This window comes from Protopterus annectens, chromosome 8.part0 (genome assembly GCF_019279795.1).
Source record: "Protopterus annectens isolate FY-2018-M chromosome 8.part0, PAN1.0, whole genome shotgun sequence".
Lineage (NCBI taxonomy): Eukaryota > Metazoa > Chordata > Ceratodontiformes > Protopteridae > Protopterus > Protopterus annectens.
The window spans coordinates 96,295,719-96,319,706 of NC_056741.1; the positions used below are offsets into that span (position 1 = coordinate 96,295,719).

The 23,988-nt window shown below is 38.1% G+C and overlaps 1 protein-coding gene across 1 annotated transcript in view; it reads right to left on the reverse strand.

Moving 5' to 3' along the window:
• Window positions 1-946: 946 nt before the first annotated feature.
• Window positions 947-23,988, reverse strand: part of LOC122808668 (C-type lectin domain family 4 member E-like) — a 555,751-nt gene continuing 532,709 nt past the window's right edge. Inside the window, exon 6 of the mRNA XM_044079645.1 lies at window positions 947-2,125. Coding sequence (XP_043935580.1) covers window positions 1,960-2,125 — 166 coding nt within the window. The 3' untranslated portion in view covers window positions 947-1,959. The remainder of the gene's footprint in view (window positions 2,126-23,988) is intronic.

Genomic DNA, 23,988 nt, shown 5'->3' on the forward strand with positions numbered 1-23,988 from the left:
AGAACTGGTATGATAACTTACACTCACATATTCTGGCAATGTCACTGATTAATGTTGTTGATATTTTTATATTGTTTCTGATAGTGCCTGCTCCTGACAGCAGCTGTCCATAACATCCACAGATTCCTAGCATCATCACATAGAAGAGAACACCATTACACCACACTCACCAAAGATAAGTGACTGCCTCTTCCACAGAGAACAGCATTACATCACATTCATCAAAGGTAAATGACTGCCTGTTCCACAGAGAACAGCATTACAGCACACTCACCAAAGGCAGATGACTACCTGTTCCACAAAGGATTCTTTTCTTAAAGGAAGCAAAGTGCAAATGACCCAATACTGCAAATACCATATAGGATGGTAATGCTTCCAACCTTCTATCATGGTCCCCAGAGAAGATTTACTTTATATACTCAGGGTGCACAGTATCTCTGACAATGAGTTTACATTTGCACAAAATGTTTATGTGTCTTTTGGCCATATATGTTGCAGCAATCTTCTGTATTCTGTGGCAGGGGATTCATTGAATAAGATATACCACTGTTGTTCCTCTTCTTTATACTGAATTCTAATTATTAGTGTTTCACTCATACTAATTATTTATTATTCAGATATATCGTCCATTTTTTTCAGATGGGCTGAGCCTGGCAATTGTCCATCCAGGTCAGCACAGCACCTTATTACAAATGTATGAATGAACACGTAAAGAAGGAATGGAACTGATTTATTCAGGCTTTTCTCATTTGATTATTGATAAGAACTATCACATTACTTTAGCTGGTGTCATGGAACATAAGCTTTTAATTTTAAGATGGTACCTACTATTATGTCGTTATTTACAGAAGGAATGTTTCTCGTTGTCTCTCTAGAACTTTGACACATTTCCTTGCTTATTGTGAAGTGAGCACATTTTCTGTAGACATATTCACTATTTCAGTAGTCGGGTGATAAACTCTTTATTGGCAAAATATCACATTCATTATTTTTGCTTTCAATTTTCAGAGGTAATTACAAGTACTTAATTTCACAACACACTTTATACACACAGAATAATAGAAATATCTATCCTGGCAATAGACATTCCACCACAGAAAAAAAGAAAAATAAACGGAAAAGAAGAATAAAACCTCCAGTGATGTGCATAAATAAAACTGAATAAAAACATCAAGCATTTCAGTTATGTCTGGCTATTTCTTATACACATATTCAAGGGATGTGTTCTGATTTACAAATATGATGAATTCCACTTTAAGTGCTGTAGAACACATAGTACAATAAAGGTCATGCTGGGGACTTTGCCATTTCACCTTTATTATGTATTATTAACACTGAATGTTGGATAAAATAAAGTAGCTGCGAGCTGACAGATCAGATTTGGACACTTGCTATTTTTGATGTGAATTGGTTGCTTATGTAATTTTGTAAGTTTCTATGTAGAAACATGAATGTTGGGAATACTAATGGATACTCTTTGCATAATTTGTGCTGTGAAAGAGTTAAACTACACAGCTATAGACCAAAATACACAATTTATTTTATAGACAGCAATATAGTTCCTTCCATGACAAAATTGTGTTAAAGGAATTCCTTCACAAACACTTTTGTTGGTTAGGAAATCAGAGAAAAAAAAAGAATTAAGCCAAAATTACCATATACTATAAATGCAATAAAAATATGAGAAAATGTGGAAGAAAGAGATGCAGGAAAGATGCTTGAAAAATTAACAGCATACTATGTAAAAAAAGCATGGTACTGATTACAACCAGAAACAAGGTGCAGGACTGAAAAAAAAACGATATTAGAGTCCAGATACTAGCTACTTGTGGTAACACGTTTTATTGATGTCAATGTTGTTAATGAGGCTGTATGACAAAATAAAATGTCAGACTACTGCCAACATTTTTTATCAGTGTGCTTATTTCCTGCTGATCAAAGTCATTGCATAAGCTCTGTTTATGTAAGCACCAAACAGAGTTGTTTCTCACATATCCTCATGTGGTGAGCTTGGCAACTGTCATCGTTCCAGCCGATCTGACATACAACTCCTGACAGAGTAACACAGTTCTCACCTTCAGCATTGAATGTTTTCAAATTATTAGGCTCTCCAGTGCACCAAAAGCTAGTAGAAACAGATACAAATTGTTAATTAGTCTTAAAATATTCAACTCCGGTTTTTATTTTCTTAATAAAATTTCAGTGAAGTCAAATGTGTATATTATTAAAGTGAATCATTTAATAAATAAAAACAAAAGCGGTGTTCAGGCTCAGTAATTGCAATTTACTCGTCATGTTTAGAGAAACTAGAGATGTACATGCTTCTGTTGACCTACATTTCTGATGTTCTACATATGTTACCAAACATACAGGTACAGCAATGCCCTTGCTTTCTACAACATGATGAATCACTTCCTAATCATTATAACAGTGTTTGACACGGTACACAAAATTCAGTATTTAGTGAACACTGAAGAGGATGCCACGAAACAAGAGACCAAATGAAAAAAAAACAGTTTGCTTAACAGTACGTGAAATATCCAATATTTCATCAGTACAAGAAGTGGTCTGTCAGCCCTTTACTGATGTGTTCTGCATTGGTACTGCTTGCCATTTGAATGTCATCTATATGTTCTTTTTTACTGGTGTCACAAATTTACAAATTACTATCATGTAACACACCTCAACTGTGAAGATATTAATACAGCTCACTCTTAAAGTCATACTCTCATAATACTAACCCAAAATATAAGACCAAAACTGCAACAACATTCAAACTCCTTCCCTGTAATTATTGATACTGTATGTCTGAGCAGCATCAGAAGGGCATGTTGTGCATCAGCTTGACAGACATTCAAATTCATACACTAATACTGTCACTGTGTAGCAGAAGTGAGTTGTTGCATTCTTAAGGTGCTGACCTTCAGATGATACATTAAAAGGAATCATATCTGTCTTAAGTTTTTGGTACTTCAGGTGTAAGTTTATGATCACTAATGAAGGGGAAAAAAGGGGTCTCACTTTATACCCTGATCACATTTCTTTTGGTCAGTATGTATACAACCTGAGGCCTACCCTAATAAATCTATAGCCTTAGTTAGTCAACAAATAAATCAAGTCAATCAGTCAATCAAAAAATGAATAAAATAAACAGATGAATGACATTTACTTCCTCTTGTAATAACATGCATTGCTGCAGGAAGACAAAAATGAGCTAAAAGCATGGATCTGAATATAGTAGACACTTACCCAAGAATTCATTAAAGAAGTGCCCAGCATGAGCTGTCCTTTTCCCAAGACATGTCCATTTGTGATTTAGAGAAATGTTAGGTGCAATAATGCAAGTCCTCATTATCAGCTAATTTTCAGGTTTCTGAATCATGTTAACTATTGTGACATGCGATCACTGGTGATTTGCACATTGTAGTAGTAAACTGATCCTTGTGTAGGTAGTGGCATTCCACCAAACACTCTCTCACCGACACAAATTGTTCAAACATACATACACACACACACACACACACACACACACACACAAACAGTGAAACTGTCCCTAACTTATTTATTTAGTTATTTGCATATGTCTATCAGGATCGTCCACTGGGAAAATAACAGCAATTTTCAGTGGAGGCATGGGGAGAAAAGCTCTACATAGAACAAGTAAATTAAACTAGCATGAACAATTAAAATTATACAGAGTAATTAGAAAATAAAAGAAGGTCTGTGGTGATAAGCACTGTAGATTACAAGCTGAAAAACAAGCATGAAAAATTAAACATAATTAAAGTAATTACAGTAACAAACAAGAGGACTGGGTGATAAGCCCCACACGTTAAAAGTTAAGAGACAAGCATGAACAATTCAAAAGATTATACAAAGAAATAAAAGCAAGTAAGACAGCTGGAGTTAGCTAAATGTAAATGTAAGACATTTGGGTAGGATTCATTGAGTGTCAGGGAAATAAAACAGGACGTTATGGGTATGTAGTCACTGAAAAGTGCAGTGAGGGCAAGACATTCAGAAGGTTTGTTTACTAATTTATGAGCAGTTGTTAATTGTATGTAGGATAGATAATGTGGCAGCTCAAGCCAATTTAAAGAGTGCAGTGCTTTCTAGTGGTGGGTGGTATGTGGAACATTGGTGGCAAATCTAGCAACTTTGTTCTAACATATTTCTATTTTTTGACTGTAGTGTACAAGGTTAATTAGAAAGTAATGGAGCTCCACAGGTTTGGGAAGGTAATAGTTAAGTTTTTTTTTTTTACTTGAGGATCTTAGAAAGTGTTTTTGTCTATACAGAATGCCAAGTTGTTGATGTGTTTTTTCCTGTTGCTGTGAATATGCAAGTCAAATTGTAGGTGTTCATCTATAATGACTCCTAATAATTTAGTGTGGGATACTACCTCAATTTCTGTTTTATTCTGAGAAAATATAGTGAATTAGTCTTTGTTTATGGTGTTTTTTTTAATTTGGGGTGAATAGAATTAGCTTAGTTTTGTCTGGGTTGAGTAGAGGGTGATTTCTGTAAAGCCACTTTTCTATGGAAGTAAAGGTACATTGTGTAGTCTGTTGGACAATCGGTTGAGAATTGTCAGAGCAGATGATAATAAAATCATCTGCATATTGAATAATAGCGCCAAGTTGGAGTGAGGAGTATAGATTATTGATAAATATGCTAAATAAGAGAGGGTTATGGAGATCGGATGAGAGTGAGGAGTTCCATCTAACTGCTTGTTGTCTGTTAGACAGGCAGCTTGTGTACCCATGCAAGTGAAGGGAGAGCCCATTTTGGGAGAGTTGATTTAGCAGAAGTGAATGAGACACTATATCAACTTATTTTGAGAGATCTGTAAATATTGAGGACACTAATTTACCAGAGTCCCTAGCTTGATTGACTGTATCCATGTAGGAAATTAGAGTGGTCATAGTGCTGTGGCCAGGTCTGAAACCATGCTGTGTAGGTGATAGAATTTGGTTGTGAATAAGATAATGAAGAAGTTCGGCTTGTATACATTTCTCTAGAATTTTTGAGAAAGGAGAAAGAACTGTAATGACATGGTAATTGATAAGATCTGTGGGATCTCCACCTTTGTGTAGGAGTAGGATAAACGTAATTTTGCAGGTTTTAGGGACATAGGATTCAACAACAGATCTGTTATAAGTATGCTAATGGGGTAACCAACTGCTTCTGCAGCCAGTTTTAGATGTTCTAAGGCTTGATCATCTACTGCATTGGACCCTGGTTTTAGTTTTAAAAGTAGTCATTTTACAGTAGTGGTAGGAATGGGTTGTAGAGTAAAAGAGGGTGTTTGTTGGGTAGAAGTGTAAGCAGAATTGAGATTGGATGGGAATGAAGAGTGGTGGGTGAGCTGGGTTGGAGAAGTTGGAACAGAAGTAGTAGAGGTTGTGCCAGAGTGGAAGTGGGGGAAGTTAGCTGTGATGTTAGTTATAGTATTAATAAAGTGGGTATTAAAGAGATTGGCTATCTCTGGATGACTTTTATTAGGAAATGGGGTAGGCATATCTTTAGAGCCAGGGTTCAGAAGTGAAGTTATGGTGGGTCAGAATTTTTTAGGGTTGGTCTTATTGCTAGATTAAAATTTTAGGCAGTATTTTTTATATTTGCTGACCTGGTTTTTTAACTTGGTTGTGGAGGTGCTTAAAATTGTGAAGGATAGATTGACTTTTTTTTTTTAAATTGTTTCCAGGTTTTGTCTCTGGTTTGCATTCATTGTTTTGATGATTTGATTAACCGAGGGCATGGTTAGATTTAATTCATTTAGCATGGGGGTGCAAGTTTGATAAGATTTTCTAGAAAGGTGATGTTAAAGTAGTTAACTGCATCATCGAGAGTAATGGTCTTCTGAATATTTCAGTCAGTTTGCTTCAAATGATTGATAAATATTGGGGGGGGGGGTTAAAGTTTGCCGGATTCCAAGTTTGTTTTATAGTAATATTGTTTTTGAAGGGAAGAGGATGTTCTGATCACATAGGCAGGGAAGTGATCACTAAGTATGTTTGGGAGAGTACCTGCTGAAGAAATTTTATTTACATGATGACAAGCATCCAGTCAAGGATAGAGCTTAGCATCCCACCATTGCTTCCACCAGTCCCCCATAATAGTTGCAGTATCATTATGGCATATAAATATTAACCCCCAGTGGTCTAGTATATATCCCTTTCCCATCTTCCAATCCGTGGTATGATTCTGGTACCTTTATAGCTCTTCACTTCTTATGTTACCCCTAATGGGCTCGTGTATCCCCTCATCCTCTTGATTCTCTAACAATGTCAGTGCCATGACTGCTCTACAATTCTTACTTTATCCCTGGTGGTCCACTGTATCTTCCTAACCTCCAATTCATATTTTGATGCTGATGTCATTATGGCACTACATCCCCACCCTCTTGAACCCGCTTATGATGTTTGTGCAAATAGTACTTTAAAGAGTATTCACTGGTGTCTACTGCATTGCCCCTCCTCCAACACCTGCACTGTCATTGATGCTAGTATGGCAATTTCAAAAGTATTTCCTGATATCTAGTGCATCCCTTCACACCCTGATCATTGCAGCAATTTAAAGTGTATTTCCTGGTATCAAGTGCACCCCCTTCACACCCTGATCACCATGGTAATTTAAAGGGGATTTCCTGGTATATTGTGCATCCCTCAACAACCTAATCATCTCAATGCCATTAGTGTCATTATGGCATGTTAAGACAGATCTCCGGGGGGTCTGATGGTTCCCCAAACCACATTCATTGCAATTACATGGTTAGGTGGCCATGTAGATGCTTTCCTGGATGTGATTCTGGGGATAGATCACATGCTTAATTAGCATATGCATCTCTCCCAGTTTACCTCATTACCAATCGGAATGACCATGGGGTCAGCTCTTGTGATGCTGCATGCCTTCGAATTAGAAGGCCATGCTGTACTACAAATGGATTGTTGCTAAATTGCAGAAGGGCACCACAACATGCACACAGAGGGCTATATGTGATAATGTTCAGGAGGAGATCCATATGCTAATTAGCCATGTGCTCTGTGGCCAGAACAGCATCCAGGAAGACATTGCCACAGCCATCCAACCATGTCATGGTATTTGCAATGAATGTGGTTTGGGAACCATTAGACTCTCCCCCAGAGATTCCTCTTATTGTGCCATAATGGCAACAATGGAATTACAGTGATTGGAGTATGAAGGGATGCACTAGATACCAGGGAATTAAGCCCAAAGTTTTCTGATGAGTGTTTAGCAGTACAGCAGTTTACAACATATCATTCAAGTTGAACATGATGTTTTGCATATTTCTGTAGTTATAAAATGTTGCTGCTAACCTCACCTACCCACCTTTAACCAAACATCAATTCTGTACGCATGTTTGTGCATGTGTTACTGCGCACACACATGTAGGTGTTCATAGGTGTGTAGTAGGCTAATGACCACAAGGGCCTTTTTAATCCTAGCCATGCATCCCAAATCTCTGACAAGTTCTGGTACCCTTGATAAGTGTAAGGAAGGTTCTGGGGGATGAAGCATTTACAAGCAGGCGCCTATGATCTGAACCATTTATAGGCTGTCTGTGTCTATTAGAGACATAGCTACAAAACCAAGGATGAATTTCCTTTTCCCCTTTCAATTGTCCAAGTTAATCTTGAATTGAGTTAGGGAGGAACTCTGTTTCACATTGATGGGGAGTCTGTTCCAGAGACAGGGTAGTTTCTGAGATACATGCCTGTCTCCAGCATGTCCTTAAATGTGTTAGAAACCCTTACTACTCACTTACGCTTAAACACTTGTAGTAGCTGAAACTGCAGTTTTTGTTTTTGTTAACATCGTCTCTCTAGTGGTGTTTAGATAACTGCTGGGGGGCCCCTTCTCAAGTAAACCTTAGGAATCTCAGCTGTATTTCACTAAAGGCAGGATTTTAGTGTCTTACTTCACTAGCCTGGCATTCTATAAGTTGCCGTTGTACCTGCTTCATGTGATTAGGCATTACCCCTTAGTCAACGTAGAAGACCTTACTCACTTTTATTTCACACCTTTATTACACTAAGCTCTTGCTTATTTTCTTTGCATTTTATTTGGTAATTTCTGATTTAACTCCTGCCGTAACTGTTTTAGAAACTGCATTTATATTCTCTAGCTTACTTTTTATTACTGCCTACACTGAGTTATAGCGTTTTTATTATATTGATTTAAGGAATTGCTCTCTTGATCAATTAAAGGCTAGTAAATATGCTACCTTGTTTTTACAACTTGTATAGTGGATTATTTGTGATAGATTGATTAATATTGTGTTACTTTTTCACTGATTGTTAATGCTGGATTTTTATTACTTTCAAGCCTGATACCTGTGCTAACCCTGATCTTATTTTTCCTTTTTACTTGCCTCCCTTCCCCCCAAAGTACCTAGCTCAACTCATCTGATTCCTGCCCTAGCCAAAACCCATTTGGTGTCTCAAGAACCTGGCCAAACTACGGTGACTGAAACTGCTTGTCTCCTTTTGTACCCTCTATCAAGAAAAAAGAAAGTAGGCTATGGGCATTGTCCCATTGGTATGATAGGCCCCTGTCTTGTATTCCTTCAAGAGTCTTACAGTTTGCCTGAGCTTGAGCCACTAGCAGCCAGTACCTCACCTTCTCAGCCTCTCTTCTACCTCCTTCGCACCCACAACTTTCCTACTCTTATAATTAGCTTTTATCTTTTTTTCTTTTTACTTCATCTCTTTTCTATTTAGCTTCCCCACTCTCCCTCTTCTTTACCTGTGTTATCCACTAGGTAGCACCCTCTTCTCTTTGTTTTGCACTGCTGCTCCCTCTTGCTGTAACTGTCCTACGTCTGCAAAGTTAGTATTTGGTCTTCCTATCCCCCTTCACCTTTATCCTTGCCTTTACTCTCTGTCTGTCTCCCTTCTTACTGTTTTGTTTTTACCCCTGAAACTTGCCTAATTTCCTTCTACACTTTGACCTGCTCCTTCTCTATTTCACCGTATGCTTAAACACTGATTTAACCCTCCTTTATTTTTGTCTTTTCGCTGGTGTACTTGGTCACTATTGACCTTTTCCTTTTCATCATATACCTCTCTTACCATACTCACCTGCATTTCTGATTGTCTCCTTTCCTGTCTCACCTTCATTTGTTTTTACCCGCTCTGTTCGCCCTGCGGGCTCACTCCGCTAACCTTATACCTCACTAAACACACCCCCTATCTCAACTATCCAATCCCTTGTCTCACCTTTCCTGCTTAATTGTTAACCACACCCCTTTCCTCCTTTTACTACTCTCTATTAACTCACCCTTCCCATTTAAATTTAACCACACCCCTATCCTCCTATTACTACTCTCTATTATACTCTCCCTAAATTACCACTATTCCTAACCCTCTGTGCACTATTTATATATCCTTTTATTCCCCTCACTCTTTCTTATAGGTTCCCTACTCTTTCTCCCCTCCAACTTCACTTCCTCTACCTTTTGTTTCACGCTTATTACAACTTTATTTCCTCACAAAGATGACTCCCTATCTTCTAACCATGTTTACACTTTCAGTTTTACTCTTAACCACCCTTTTCTCTGCCTACCTTCTTACCTCCTTTGAAAATCCAATCTATATCCAACTTATGCACTCACACAAACAAACTACAACTTGCACACATACTCCACTCACTACACACTCCAATATTACTTCCACTCCTAGCTACCTTCTACCTAAATACCACAGACTTTCCCACATTAATCATGTCCTACCCACCGATAAAAAACTGAAACTTCAAACCTATCTAAAGAGCAACTTAACAACTAAACCAAATAATCCCACCTTACAAGATTGAGACATCCACCCCAGCCCTGGCCCGACATACCCTTCTCTTCAAATAACTAACCCTAAACTCAATAATACCCTCCTAATCGGACATCTGAATATTCAAAGCATAAATAACAAAGTATCTCACCTTCATGCCCTACTAGATATCCATTCCTTCGACATTCTCTGCCTCTCAGAGGCCTGGCTAAAACCTAACACTAAAGACAATGAGATACTCCCCAGGGCTATAATATAGTGAGACTTGACCGATCAAAACATAAAGGTGGTGGAGTAGCAATTCTTTTTAAGAATGAACTTAATATCTCCACCCTTCCAGCTTATCCAACCCAGGATAGCAAAGTAGAAGCCCTCATAACTAAACTCCAATTTAACACCAAGAAATCCCTTTACATTATCTGCATGTACCTACCACCAGGTAACAATATATCCATTTTAGAAGACTTTCTCAGCTGGGTATCTATGACCTACCCCCAAGAAACAATAATTCTAGGCGACTTCAACATAGACTGGAAAAGTATTAATGCTGATAATCCTACCTCTCATATTAACCTCCATGGTTTCATCCAAACCATCACCTCTACTACAAGAATTAATACACCTAATAAAAAAGAGAGTATTTTAGATTGGATACCCATAAACAAAGTTAAACAAACTTACAAAGTAGGAACCCTGCCAGATGATGTCAGTGATCACTCTTTGACTTATATTACAAGAGAAAAGATAGATCTTCCTAACCTCCCCAACATTAGAACAATACGCTCTACCAAACATTTTAACATAGACTTATTTCAAACTGAACTCAGAGAATGCAACTGGAACCCCTTAAAATCCCTTCCTCTTGAAAATGCAGTAATTTACTTTAATACAACTTTCTTACCCATTCTTGACAAATATGCTCCCGAACGTACCATCAGAATGAAGTCCAACATAGCCCCCTAGCTCTCTATTGAAACTAAAAATCTAATTCTTCTCACAAATAAAGTCTGGGCCAAATGGAGATGCCATAGAAATAGCCCTGATGTTCTTCATTTCCGCCAGCTTAGAAATATGACTAAAAAAGCAATAATTACTGACAAAAAAAACTTCTACTGTAAACTTCAACAAACTCATCATAATAATCCTAAACAGTTCTGGTCATGTATCAATAGACTGCTTTCCCCAGGTAACTCCAAAACTCCCACCCCTCTTGATGCTGACCCAGACACCCACCTCCTAACTGCAAACACTTTCAACTCTTTCTTCACTGACACCATACAATCTCTAGCTAGACAACTTAACACCGATAACTCTAACCCTCCAAGTAACCAAGCACACTCCTCCCATAATTTCAAGCTACAACCTATCTCTACCTCTTTCATCTATAGACTTATTCATAAACTGAGGCCTTGTACCCCATCTGCTGACAAGCTCCCTTCTCTTTATCTCCAAAAGGCAGCCAAGGTAATCGCATACCCTATATCTATACTTATAAATAGGACAATCCAAGAAGGAACAATCCCAGACATCTGGAAAGTCTCCCACATTATCCCTTTACATAAAGGTGGGAACTCTATCGATTACTCTAACTAGAGACCAATAGCTCTCCTATCACCCTTAGAAAAAATTATGGAGAAATGTATTCACCAGAAACTTTTACAGTATCTCTCTCTACACAACATAATAGCAAACTGTCAGCATGGCTTTAGGCGTTATCATAGTACTACCACAGCTCTCCTATCCTTTACTGACACTATCAGTAGGAACCGCAACAACAGCCTTCTCTCTTCTGCTATCTTCATCGACCTCTCTAAAGCTTTCGACATGGTTAACCATTCCATCCTAATTAACATTCTTGAATCCCTCTCCTTTGATAACCTAGCCATTAATTGGTTCAAATCTTACCTTAGCAATAGGCAACAAGCAGTTCTCTGGGAAAATCAAATTTCTTCCTTATTACCCGTTACCATTGGAGTCCCTCAGGGCTCCATTCTTGGACCACTTCTCTTCTCCTTATTCATTAACGATCTCCATTCAGCAATGCCTAAAGCAACCTGCATTCAATATGCAGATGACTCCACCCTTATTTGCTCAGCATCCTCTCCAACTGAACTTTCTTCCCTTACTCAAAACATCTTTAACACAGTAGAAACATGGTTTTCCAGACGTTACCTCCTACTTAATGCCAAAAAAACTAAACTTCTTCTCTTTACTCCCACCACTAAGTCCTCTCCCTTAGACTTTACCATCTCTTCAAATAATGCCACTGTCATCTCACCTGACTCTTCTACTAAACTGTTAGGAATAACTATTGACAACAATCTCTCATTTGATCAACATATTAACAACACCATCAAAATAGTCAACAGAAAAATAGGATCCTTATATAGAATTACACCTTTCCTAACCGCATCAGCTAGAGCCAAGATCGCTTATTCCCATCTAATCTCAACTCTTCTATATGCCTCACCTGTTTTTACCAACCTTAAGAAAGCTAACCTTAACAAACTAGCAACTTGCTACAATAATATTGCCTGATTCGCTACTGGAAATCCCTTTAGAACTCACCACTGTTCTAACCTGAAACAACTAGACTGGCTAGAATTTCAAAACCATCTGTTAATCCCCCAACTCACAATTGCCCACTAAATACTGCACCAACCCAATAATACCCCTATACTCTCAAAACTTTTAATCCCATATAATAATCTCAATTCCCTTCGCTCCTCTAGTAAACTCATGGCCAGCTTAACAAAGTCTAATAACACAGCTGGTGACTCTCTATTTACTAATATAGCAGGAAGGAGCTGGAATCTGCTACCTAGTGATATAACACTAACTACATCATTGCCACTCTTCAAACAAAACTCAAAGATTACCTCCGAAGTCGCTGGCTATGTCCCTGTAGTAAACGTGACTAATCAATACCTATACCCTGTATTTCTTCTCCTCTACTTTCTTCCTCTCTTTTAATTATTAGTCTTGTAACTAAGACTATCACTATACCAAAATATGTCCAATGTATTTCCTAAATCCCTCTGGTCTGATGTAATTTTATTGTACCTACTCTCTTCCAAAAGTGCATCTTTTCTCCTCTCTTCCAAAAGTGCATCTATTTCTCCTCTATTACAAAGATTATGTGCGATGCTAACTTTCTGAAGTCTCTTTGATCTCTGATATGTTACCCTGTATTATATGGCTTTTTAATCCTTTTTAACCATGAAATGAGATACTTTTTAATATGTAATTGTTATTTCTTTGGTATTTTTTTGTCTCTGCTTTTGTGTTTCTGTCTTGTTTTGTTTGTTTCTGTTGTACTTGGGTGGAGCTTTTCTTCCCGGGCCTCTACTGAAAATGGAAATATATCCAGCTAGACTAGCCCGGTCAACAAATGTAAAATAAAAATAAAATAAATAAATAAATATTTATGTCACAGGCATGATTTAAGTCTTTAGAATGGGTAATTCAGGTGCTGTTTGTTGTGAGGATATGCAGGAGGTCCATCAGGGTGGGGTCTGGCAATGCCTTGTATGCCAGGCATAGATCTCCCCTCAACAGCCTATAGGAGACAGAATGCAGGGATAAGGCTTTGAGGCAGTCTGTATAGGGCATGTTACTTATGCCCTGTCCCTTAACCTCTGTAGACATTCCAATTGTTGGATGTGCCTAGTAAGGTAGATATCAAAGAGGGTATTATACTCAATGATAGGTCTGATGAATGCCAAATACAGTGGAACAATAACCTCTTTGGACCTAATTACCATACTATTGTTTATACATCGCTCAACATAGAAGGATGCCCTCAATACAGTAGACACATGACTGTCAAATGTTAGATTACTGTCTTATGTGTGTCCACAAGTCTCTGACAACTGGATCAACTCTTAGTGACATGCTGTCAATATGATAGTTACCAGGGGTGGATGATTTCCTGAAGGAAACTATTTTGCATTTCTTGGCATGTAATTTTAGTCCATGGCTCTGACAACAGTTATTTGTGTATGTCAGCCCTTCCTGGGGAACATTTTTGTGGTTATGGAATTCTATAACTACCAATAATTTGGAATCATCTGCAAATGTAATCAGCCAGAGGTCATTCACATTGGACTTAACTTTAGAGAAGAAATATCAAAAAGGAGTGGTAGGCACTCAGCTGGTGACTGGCTGGTAAGTGTAGGTGGACTTCCCAGTTCTAACTTCTTGGGTCCTGTCTATAAGCCAGTTGTTAAGCCACTAGATGGCATAAGGGTTTATACCTAAACTCTTGAGTTTATCAACAGTGCTTACGTGGGGGGTAGTGTGTCAAATTCCTCGGCCAGGTCATAGGAGTCAGTGTGAATCAATTTTTCCTTATTGATTGCTCTGGTGACCTTCTCAAAGAAGCCCTCCAAGCTGAGTAGCCATGACCTGGCCTTGATGAAATCAAATTGTGTTTGATCCAGTGTATGGACGTTTCCTATGTCATTATTGATTATTTTTATGATAATTCTTTCCATGGCTTTGCATATGAGACTAGGGAGACTTATGGCTCTGTAGTTTTCAGGGTCTGTAGATGGCCTACCTTTGGCAGAGGGATGGCTGCTGCTGTTCTACATTTGTGAGGTGCGAAGCCTGTTAGGAGGCTACAGTTAAATAGCAATTCCAGAGATACTGATAGGTCATGTTACATGCCATTTAGAAGGCATCCTGGGATATTGCCTGTTCCCATTGATGCAGTGTTCTTGGCCTTACAGAGAGCACTAAGGACCTGTTCCTTAATAATAGCAAGGAGAGTTATATTTGATGGAATTTCCTGCGAGGAAGTTGTGGAGGAAAAGGGGGTAAAGTCAAAGGTGAATTTGTAAGCCAGTAGGTTTTCTTTATCTTATGGCTTATCTTTCATTTTAATTTCTACAAGTCTTTTGGGCTTCTGATACCATGATGGGAATGGGCCCCATTCCTAAGTCAAAGTATGATTAAAGTTCATGAAATTGCTATTGCTTCAATTTTTGATGCAACCACAATGTACCAATGTGATATAATCTTCATCTTTTAGTATGATGCTTTGTGGATCTTCATGTTTCCAGTGTTTTTCACTAAATTCTGTATAATGTTTGCACAATCCCCAGTGTAACAGTCTTGCCACATTATTATACCTTTCAGTTTACAGTCCTTTTGCCATTGGTATATCACAACCAGTAACAAGATGCATGTTGTTGTTGTTATTGTTGTTGTTGTTGTTGTTGTTGTTGTTGTTGTGTCTTTTGGCTTATCCCGGTTAGGGGTCGCCCAAGCGGAACTCCGGTCCGCTAATGTTTGGTAGTGGATTTTTACATGCTGAGTTACCAGCCCTGACGCACAACCTTCAACGAAGGCACGCCCATTCACGCATGCCACCACACAGAAGACACTCTAGCTGAGAATCGAACAGGACAACATTTTGCTGTGAGGTGACAATGCTGCCGCAGCACCACTACCGCGAGCCTCAGTAACAAGATGCATGACTGTTTCCAATTCTGTTTTACAAAACCTACATTTGTCTGTTTCTCCTACATGTTCATTTGACTTTGTAAACCAGTGTGTGTACGTAGTCCACTATCTTGGGTCACCAATATTAACCTTTCATCTTTTGCTTTAAATTCACCTCTCCATAACCATTTCTGCACTGGATCGTGATCAACATGCGGTTGTTCCATGGATTTTCTGTACTTTCAACTATATTTATGCATTTTCCACTTTTCTTGTCTTTTCATGTGACCCTTCACCTTATATTGTTTTGTTTTGTTTTTTTGGAGATTTGTATCCACTTCTGGTTTGATTTCCATTCTTGCTTGACACTTATGTGCTTCTGCTAAATGAAGCAGGAAAATCATGCTAAGACTTATTCTCCTCGTGTTTTAAGACTTTCACCATATTTGGGTTTTGTGAGGTCAGCATTTATGTATACAGTCCCATGATTGCTAACCTATGCATGTAATCATGGGACAGCATTTATGTATACAGTCCCATGATTGCTGACCTATGCATGTAATCAATTTCAAGAGGGCTTGTATCTCCTTCAGGATGGGGAATATATAGTCTTGATATACAGTGCTTTTTATAAATCATTTGATAAGCATGAAGCAGCCTTCTTGTTTCCCTCTCCAACTGATCCAACACCTTTTGGGGCCAATCAGTCACTCCAAACCTGTTTGTTAGGACAAGATGAACTATAGCTTGGACTTTGTTCCTAGATGTCAGCACTGTTTTCAGTATTAAACTTAGTTTTCTAAAATATCCCTCACTAAGTTTTATTCACATTTGTTCATGTTTTATTGTTGATCATTTATCACTTCCCAAATATTTATACACTCTCTTTTGCTCAAGTTCTTTTGTCCAAGGCTGATGTTTTCTTGGTGCTTCGCTTTTCTTGCTTTAAAGGCTGCCTTTGCACATTTATCAACACCAAATGATATTTTTATATCATCTGCAAAAGTTTTGACTACTTGCAGTTGTGCTTTCAGTTCCTCATCTGATGAACTATACAGTTTTAACTAATCCACAAACAGTTGAGAAGTCTTCACACGTTATTTTCTATGACCCAAGTTGTAGCCATGATCTAATCTGTTACGTAGATAGCTTAATTGGTTAAGGGCAAGATGACATATCAGAAGTGGCAAAGAGTCACCCTGGAATATCCCCCTTTGAATTTTTATCCCTGGGATAATAATTTGTCATTTATCATGACTTAACTGCAAAGTGGTTTGCCACTTTTTCATGTTTGATGTAATGTAATCAATCAGCATAGGTTATTATCTTATACATTTTAAGCACTATTGTATCCATGAATATGGGATACGTTCAAAAGTTTTTTGTAGTTTATCCATACCATACTTACATTCTTCCCACTTTTACAGTTGTCTATTATATTTAACAACAAATGATCCTTTGTTCTATATGAATTCCTTGTGTTACCTTTTTGTTCTATTGCTATGAGAGTTTTACTCTAAATAACTATAAACTCTGTTAGCATCAATTCTGGTGTGTAGTTTTTACATTGTTAAAAGGCAAGTTATTGGTAGATAGTTTTTAGGATAGCTTGCAGGTTTGATCTTAATTAGAATCAGTTCCTGGGTGGCCACAATGCAAGATCTCACTGTACACTGGTTGCAAGAAACAATCCCTTTATGACCTTTCAAGATGATACCATTGTCTGACAAAATTTCATCCCTGTAGGGAAAATATGGTTGCACTTTTGGTGGTAAACAAGATTGTTTTGACATCCATTCCCTTTCAATGGCTTTTGAACCAGCTAAATTAAGCAGAATAAATGCTCTAGTACATGAATCTTTGTCAGAAAAAGCAGCCTGTATGAAAATATATTGTTTCTCAAACACTCTCAAACTGCAATATTGTTATCAAACACAAGTGGTGCGGGTCTGCAAAATCCTTCTGCCATGCCCACAAAGTATAGCAAAACAATGCAAAATGGCTCTTGTAATCATGTACGAACATACACAGACACACATACACACACACACACACACACACACACACACACACACACACACACACACACACACACACACACGCACACACGCACACACACACACACACACACACACACACACACACACACACTCACACACGAGGCACTGGTAATAATATCCAAATGCACAATAAGCTCTTTGAAATACTGTACTGTATGAAACATGCTTTCAAATAACTGTACTTAACAAAATAACTGCACCGTAATAATGTACACATCTGCAAACACTTTGTACACTTTGGATATTTTGAACAGCTTTAGTTATTCCAAAAAGGTAGCACACAGTGAAAAAAAATTTGATCATTTTACCTTTTCTGTACATTTTATATGATTCAGATATTTTTTCAAACATTTTTGTAATTATTTCAAATGTTTTAATTAATGAGGTGCAGTTTCTCATATTTCGTTTGATAAGAAATTTGTTTTGAGCATTCTGAGTATTTGCTTTATATTTGCAGCAAAATAAATTATTTAAGCAAGTTTTAAAATCCGGAATTTGTTTCTGACCTGTTTTGCAAGTCATTTGGGCAGTATGGATGATGCATTCCTGAATATCCCTACAGTATTAACCAGTTGCCTCATGGCTGTAACTCTGGATCCCATTCTGACACCATGTCGTTCTTCTTCAGAAGACTTGAGGCATAGGTGGTTGTTTAAGTATTTTATTATATTCAAACACATCAGGATGGATAGCAAGATCATTCGGCTTAAACAGACTATCTAACTAACAGACTGACTAGTAACATTGCATGCTTACACTCTGGCTGCTCACACAAAACAGCACTTACATCTCACAAGTGCTCAGTGGATACAGACATTTGCTTACTGACCGTGAAGCTTCTTACAGGTGTACACACATATTGATCTACACTAATGTCATCACTCAAGTCTCACTGATAAAAAAACTTTTGCAGTGGTACCTGACTACACAGCAATTTCTTATAGCCTTCCCAACATCTTCTTCTCACTGATGATGTCATCTGCTATAAAGTCACGGTTACCAACATCTTCTCACCAGACACTGATGATATCATCTGCTATTTTCTCTGACAGTATGATATTCAGTCTTGTGGCATGGTGTTAGCATTAAGTACTGTGTTCTGTAGTTTGTGTAACTCAGTAGGTAGGAGTTTAATCTCACTACAGTCAATGTGTGTGTTCAGTTAGATCTCATTCTGTAGACCAGTTTAGAGCAGCATGTGAGACACTCCTACTAACATCTTCATCTCAGTATATAATGATGCTGTCATCTTCTATAAAATGCACTGTGACAATGTAAAGTCAGATATCTGTGATGGTGCTACTGTTGCATTGTATGGAATCCAGTCTGTATACTTACACAAGCCTGATGTTCAAATCTGTACTCAAACTGCTGTGCATGTGGTTAATGGTACATTACTGTCAGTATGCAATCCCTTGAGTCTCTTTTCATTTGAATCCCACTCCGGAGAGTGTTAACATGGCCCCATGAATCCAGCATACCCTTTTTCCCTCTGCTCACATAACATCTTTTCCATGGAAAGCAAAATAGTGAACCAAACACTGAAAAGACCGACCGCCCTGAATGTAGCGATGATACACCAATCCAGTAACAGTCCATAAATGAATAATATCGCCAGGTAGAAGTAAACCACAAAGGAAGTTGTGCAACCACAGGAAAATTTATTTAAGCACTTTTCGTTTGCCTGCTAGGCTTTTCCATGGAACACTGGATGATGTCATCATCTGAAAGATACATACACACATCGTAAAGCACAGTCACTCCATGACCTTCTGCAATTCATCTGCAGACCACTGGATGTGTGGCTGCAAATTCTGTTATGAGATGGTGCACATGTCAGATATGGAGAGAGTCAGTAAGGAATACAATCAAACACATACACACATATGCATACACCCCTAAAACCTTCCAACATATAGCTGTAACAGTTTAGGTTTAAAGGCTATAATAATAATGGCTATGATTTTATGTGATGTTGCCTTTTAGCCTAGTAATGTCCTATGACCCTATGAAGATTGCAAATGTTAATGTTGTTTTTATCCACATGTGATGTCCTGAGGTGTGGATGTACATTAGCTCTACAACAGTCTATTCCAATATGAGATTTGAAGTAATGTATTGATGGCCACTACTGACATTTGGTTATATGTTCATTCCACAACGGCTGTAGTAATGCCTCCTGAGGACTGTTGACATGAGATGATGCTGTGTATATTGGTGCTTTTATAAGGCATGTGTTCTTATAGAGGAGCATATTAACATTCTACATATTTCTCATTCAACCATCACAGTGACACTTCCAGTGTGGCACATGTGTGCACATGAAAACCTACCATCATGAAATGCTACAGTATGTGACATACAGCAATATTACATCATACTAATTACATAGGCACATATGCCTTTTTCATCCACATATTGTAATGCTGGTGTATACACAAACATGTAACCAGTTCAGATTCACTTGCAACTGTGGTGAATTCATTGTATGCGCAATTGTGCTGCTGTTCACAAGGATTATTCACATGCTGCCCAGCAGCATTGTGTGACTGTCAGCGTTTGTGTCATTAACTGTTGAGCATAAACACATCCATCTCATTTGTAATGTGTCCATATACTGTATCAGGGCCCTTACACACACCTCACCGATATTATTTTCTCTCATATTACTAATTGGAAGGTGACCCATACCTGATCTAAAAGACATTCTCTGATCCAGTACTGAGGAAACTGTTGCATATTCACAAGAAAAATTACATAAGGGTTGAGCATTCCATGGACCTGAACCTTATCTGCGATTCTAACAGAACTTGCTGGAGAGAGAGATTCATATGCCAAAGGCTACCTCATCTATCAAATAAACTTCACGTCTTCATAAAACAAAGCCCATCCCTTACTCTGTTCAGACAAAAAAATTAAATAAATGAATGGAGGATTGTAAATTCACTCTTGGTGTACTGTCCATGGCCGTTATGGACAGAGGCAGTCTGTAAAATTATTTAGGGCTACAAAACTCAAACACCCACTACCCTGATGCTACCCTATCCAATATCTGGGGAATTTAGATGTAATACTGCTATATTCTGGGTTTTATTGGCTAGGCTAATAATGCTGTTGTGCCATTAGCCTAGTAATCACCTATGAACCTATGATCCTATCACTAGCCTCATCTGTAAGCCAATAGAAATAATAATAATGGACCATATCAACAAGAACATCAGTAATCTCCTAACTGTGTAACAAACATATTTTTGATTTGTTAAGGCTAGATCATGTCTGTTAAATCTGATAGACCTCTTTTAGAAGGACACTGAGGCTATGGATGAGGAAAATAATGTGCATCCCACATAACTTTACCTGGCCAAGGCACTGGACACAATTCTATACTCAGGCATTACAGAGAAACTGACTCACTGGCCATAAACCACTACGTCATCAAGTGGGTAACCCAATGGAGCACCACCAGTACACATACTGTCAAAGTGTTTGAATTCACTTCTAGCAAGAGGACAGTGACCAATGCATTACCTCAGGGTTATGTACTATGCCTTTTCCTGTCTGGTACTGAATTTAGAGAAGTCAAGACAAACTTAAACAGCCTTTGTGCAATCAGATTTGAGGATGACTGGAAATTGTGGACATTCTTTCAATCCAATATTGGTACTGATATACTGCAGAAAGTATTAACATGCACAAATGAATGGTTCCAGAGCTGCAGAGACACATATAATGCCCAAAAACATAATAAATTTATTTTGTAAATCATATACCCAACATAATTACAACATAGACAGACTGCCCCAATGAGTATACCCAGTAGTATGTGACCTGGGTACTCAGAGAAATAGTAATTGTAAGTTAACCAACCATGTGTCCACAGTAGTGACCAGTCCCTTCTATATGGCACAACTCATAAGTATGGGGAGCTCACAGCACATTATAATTCCATTGTACTCCTTGTCATCCCAACAATAATTGAGAACAATGCACCCATTCACAGGTAACTCACCACACGTACTAGACAAGTGTTATGTGGAAATCTTGAACCCCATATCACTGCATAATGTTCCCTATGGACTAATAAGGACTGATTTGTGTCTGGCCTAAAAAGCAGTCTCCAAACTACCCTAGATGGAAATCTTACATACTGGGAAAGCAAACTGAATGTGGGTCACTAGTTCCCAGGATGTTAACTTAGCCTCTAACATAATAAATCATGTTAGTGATATAGCACCATCTCACAGACACTACCTTTTCTGTGGCATAAGCTTCCTATTCACATAAAGCAAAGACCATTCCTGACCTTATTCAAGTGCAACCTGCATCAATGGATGATTAATATTAATATTAATTGTAATTGGGGTATTGTGCCCACGTCCCTCATGAATAGAGGCATTTGGTCTTAGATATCATAACTGTGTAAAGTTTGTTGACATAGATATTTAAAATTGTGAAATGCACATTAAATATGGCTAGGCTTTTTTGTCATCTTGGAACATTAGCCTCGTACTCTCCTATGAACCTATGAACTACAATTGATTCCTAAATATAGCTATAGTGTGAAAGTACAGTATTGCAGACATAAAAATGCATCATATCAATATTACATCGTAATAGTTTGTATGAACACGTATGCATGCATGTCAGGATTTCATGCCAGTATAACATTTTCACTGGCAATGTCAGGGAGACATTGATCATGTGGCACGTCATGAGGTTTGACATGTGCTTATACAGTTTGCTCCATACACTGTTTTGCATGTGAATGAATTATCACAGTCACAGATTCTATGCTCACTGAAGCTAGACTTTACTGCTGTGGCTTCTGTGCACATGGGTATAGTTGATGCATTGCCATCAGTTTCACATACTGCCGTACCATTTATTGTAACACTCCAGTTCGTAATGCATGCGTTAACTGCAGATGATTCCATTTATCCATTGCTATTACATTTGGCAGATGCATGCAATACCCAACTGTGTGCAGAGAATCTACTTATAACAGTGTGCTGTTTGTAAGTATCGCTATCCTTATGGCCTGTATGTACCTATTTCAGCCAGAGATGCTTTAGTCAAGTGAGTATCACATTTGGCACGGTGAGCTTGCACACATCTTGTTGCCCATATGGAACTAGTCCTTGGTATACATACCTATTAGGAATTGCAGCACAGATTTCCCTTCAAGGTGTTGTACAAGATGCATGTGTGATACAGCTTTCTGTGTTGTAGCCAGTAAATATGGAGGTCATTGCACTGATGGGATGGGTTCCATTGATGCATGTCTGGCTTGTGGATTTTGTGTCATGCCAACCTCTCAAATGCACAAGATTGCCCATAAATTCATCTCCAGGTGTAAAACTTTCCCACTTAACCCCTCCAGAGACAGTTTATTTTTGGAAAAGGGGTGGTGAATTCCCCTCATAGCATACTGACAATCATTGTAATTGTACATATCTCTTCTTACAGAACAGGTATAATAACTTACACTCACATATTCTTGCAATGTCACTGATTAACGTTGTTGCTATTTTTATATTGTTTCTGACTATGCCAGCTCCTGACAGCAGCTGCCCATAACATCCACAGATTCTTAACATCATCACAGAGAAGAAAACACCATTACACCACACTCACCAAAGGTAAATGACTCTGTCTTCCACAGAGAACACCATTACACTACACTCACCAAAGGTAACTGACTGCCTGTTAAACAGAGGGCACCATTACACCACACTCACCAAAGGTAAATGACTCTGTCTTCCACAGAGAACACCATTACACTACACTCACCAAAGGTAACTGACTGCCTGTTAAACAGAGAGCACCATTACACCTCACTCACCAAAGACAAATGACTACCTGTTCCACAAAGGGTAATCCTTCTTGGTTCTGTGATCTTTAAACTCATCAATATGGAGTCCTTTCCTTGCCATGTCAGCAGATTACAAGAAAGATGCATATCTTTGGTGTCACTCTGCCTCCACATCTAACCTCGTAACACCACTTATAAAATAAAAGAATATAGATCTCTCCTTTCCCAGTCAGGCACCCATGACATGGGAATCAATACCTAAACACGTAAGTAACATCCCTGTCCTGCCCGAAATTTAGAAAAAAAAACATATAAGAACTTCTCTTCAAAGAAGCAAAGTGCAAGTGACACAATACTGTAAAATCACGTAGGATGGTTTGGCTTCCACCCCTCTGTCATGGTCCTCAGAGAAGCTTCACTTTATATACTCAGGGTGCACAGTATCTCTGACATTGAATTCACATTTGTGCAAAATGTTTATGCATCTTCTGGTTGTATATGTTGTAGAGATCTTCTGTATTCTGTGACAGGGGATTCACTGAATAAGATATACCACTATTGTTCCTCTTCTTTATACTGAATTCTAATTATTAGTGTTTCACTCATACTACTTCTTTAGTATTCAAATATATCGTCCATTTCTTCAGGTAGGCTGAGGCTGACGATTGTCCATCCAGGTCAGCACCACACCTTATTACAAATGTATGAATGAGTACATAAAGAAGGAAACTCAGTCATTTATTCAGGTTTTCTTACTTGATTCTTGGTAAGAACCTACACATTATTTAGCTGGTCTCACGGAACATAAACTTTTTAATTTTAGTGTGGTACCAACTATTATGTCTTTATTTATAGAATAAAT